We start from the raw sequence: 2278 nt of genomic DNA on the forward strand, positions 1-2278 counted from the left end.
GGACTTATGGACTAGTATCCCACTTATGGACTTGATCTAAACTGGGCTGGGAGTTTTACTTAATATATAACTACTTCTTGGTACAAAGCTCTCTCTTGCACATATATGAGTGTCACTGGATTTGTTTCTCTACTTAACCCAGCTTAACACAACCAGGATGATCCATTCACAGTTAAATGGTAGAACTGACTGCTGGGCTCCACAGAAAGCGAGTGGGAGGATATACCTCACTGACAGGATAAAGGCAAAGAAGCAACAAAAGATAGATTTTGAAGGAAACAAGGGTAGACAATGTCCTGCTGTATCACTCTCCTGGTCAGTGGGACTGGAGAGGGAATTAGCACCACTCAGTGAAGAACTCAAGTGTGAAGGCTCCTAGATTCAGTTCTCAGGACAGCGAGGACCGCTCTCCGGCAGGCAGGGACCCTGCCAATCTGCACGTGATGAAAGTGGTAAGAGGACCTAGCTTTACAACAGACCTCACTGCAGCATGGAAAAGTCTCACAGAGCTGCCCAGAGCTCCCTAATCAGGACCCTGGAGAGTTCGGGGCATGAAGCAGCCTGAGGAGGTGCTCGTCCCCCACTGCCTAGCCTCAAGGAGTGCCTCTCCCTCTCTGGGCCCAAGGAGCCCCTGAGTCCCTCCAGCTTAGACAGTCCATCCTATGCAGCCTTCACACCCCGATTTGACAACCACTGGGACACTGTGACCCGGGAGGCAACAGGTGCCGGCATTGAGCTGAGCGCAGAGAGAAGCAAAGCTCGGATTTTTGATGGTGTTTGGATTGCTCACGTAGAGATGGTGAAGGCACAACTTACCTCCAGCAGAAAGCGTGGGCTCTCGGGCATGAACTTCAGGGCCACCATGGACACGGTGCAGGGCAGAGCGCAGATGATGACAAACACTCTCCAGCTGTGGAAGTGGTAGCTGGTCCCCATGCTGAAGCCCCAGCCTGCGAAGAAGTACCGACTTTCACTTGGATGTGAGGAGCAACTCTAGGGCACTCTGGTCTCCCCAAGGGAGAATCTCCCGGGGGCTGGTTGAAATGCACCTTTCCCCTGCTGCGCCTCCCAGGCTTCTGGTGCAAGTCTGAGAGAGGAGATGGGGGCTCCACAGGCATTAGATGACTGTACAGACAGCGACTTAGACCCAAAGCAATCTCCCTCCCTTGACTGACTATACACTGGAAAGTCAGGCCCAGTGGGACACAGGCTTCAATTTTGTAGAACCCCCTCTTTGTCAGGCTCCCAGCCCTCCCCCCACAGCAGGAAGGTTCTCGTGCTGAGATGAGTGGACAGACCCTCCACACGCGCTAACTCGGTGAGACTGAAAATCCTTGTATGATCCTAAGTTTAGTGGGCCTCGGGCTCCGGAGGACCTGGGAAGTGGTCAGGAGAGGGGTTGTGGCTCCTAGTGCACTTGTCCTCTTGTGGTCAGGGACACTTTGTCTCATGAGAAAGTGTGATTTGTGGAGGACTGTGCAAGGCAAGGGGCTTCCAGAGGCACCCCCTCTTTCCCAGGTCCAAGTACAATGCCAGCTCTTCATAATTCGGATGCCAATGGGTCGGTACAACACGTTGAAGAATATTCTAATTCTTGTTTGAGTGAGCTTTTATATGCAAATGAATCCCAGGTCACTGAAATGAACTAGAAAAAATGACTGGCTCCCAATCAGCTATCATGGCTCAAAGCATTTCTGAAATCGCTGCTCAAAATTGCCTCCAGGAGCCACAAAACAGCATCCTAAAGATCCTTCTGGGGATCAAGAGGCAGCAGGGGAGAACAGAGCCTAGACTTTGGCATCACAAAGACCAGCGTCAAGTCCTACCTGTGTCACCCCATGGATGCAGCTCTGGACCTGTGCACAGACAGGACCTCCCCCACAGACCTACGATGTGGGGAAGCGCCAGGGATCCAGCACTCGCTCACCTGTCCGGAGGGTGGATCTGATGCTTTTTAAACACGGCTTCATGGCATTTGGTGCCAAGGATTTTGAAATTAATATAAAGATTAGCAAAAGACTTGTTGTAAAAAAGACCAGGCTATCAAATACAGAATTTGGCTTTTTGGAGGCACTCAAAATATCTCTGAATACAATTCCAATAATCTTTCAAAAAACACCAATAAACATCCACACACACACACTGAAACACACACACACACACACAGGGTGGGCGGGGGACTTCAAAAGTTTACAGAAATTTTCTATTATCTTCTCAATTTTCCATAAAATTTTTGAGGCCCGTGTGTGTGTGTGTGTGTGTGTGTGTGTGTGTGTGT

The 2278-nt window shown here is 50.2% G+C and overlaps 1 protein-coding gene across 1 annotated transcript in view; it reads right to left on the bottom strand.

Moving 5' to 3' along the window:
• SV2B (synaptic vesicle glycoprotein 2B) overlaps positions 1–2278 on the bottom strand; it is an 84826-nt gene that overhangs the window by 42850 nt on the left and 39698 nt on the right. Inside the window, exon 4 of the mRNA XM_004709890.3 lies at positions 817–950. Coding sequence (XP_004709947.1) covers positions 817–950 — 134 coding nt within the window. The remainder of the gene's footprint in view (positions 1–816; positions 951–2278) is intronic.

Source organism: Echinops telfairi, unplaced genomic scaffold (assembly GCF_000313985.2).
Source record: "Echinops telfairi isolate 266 unplaced genomic scaffold, ASM31398v2 ScPeMD7_7409;HRSCAF=8447, whole genome shotgun sequence".
Lineage (NCBI taxonomy): Eukaryota > Metazoa > Chordata > Mammalia > Afrosoricida > Tenrecidae > Echinops > Echinops telfairi.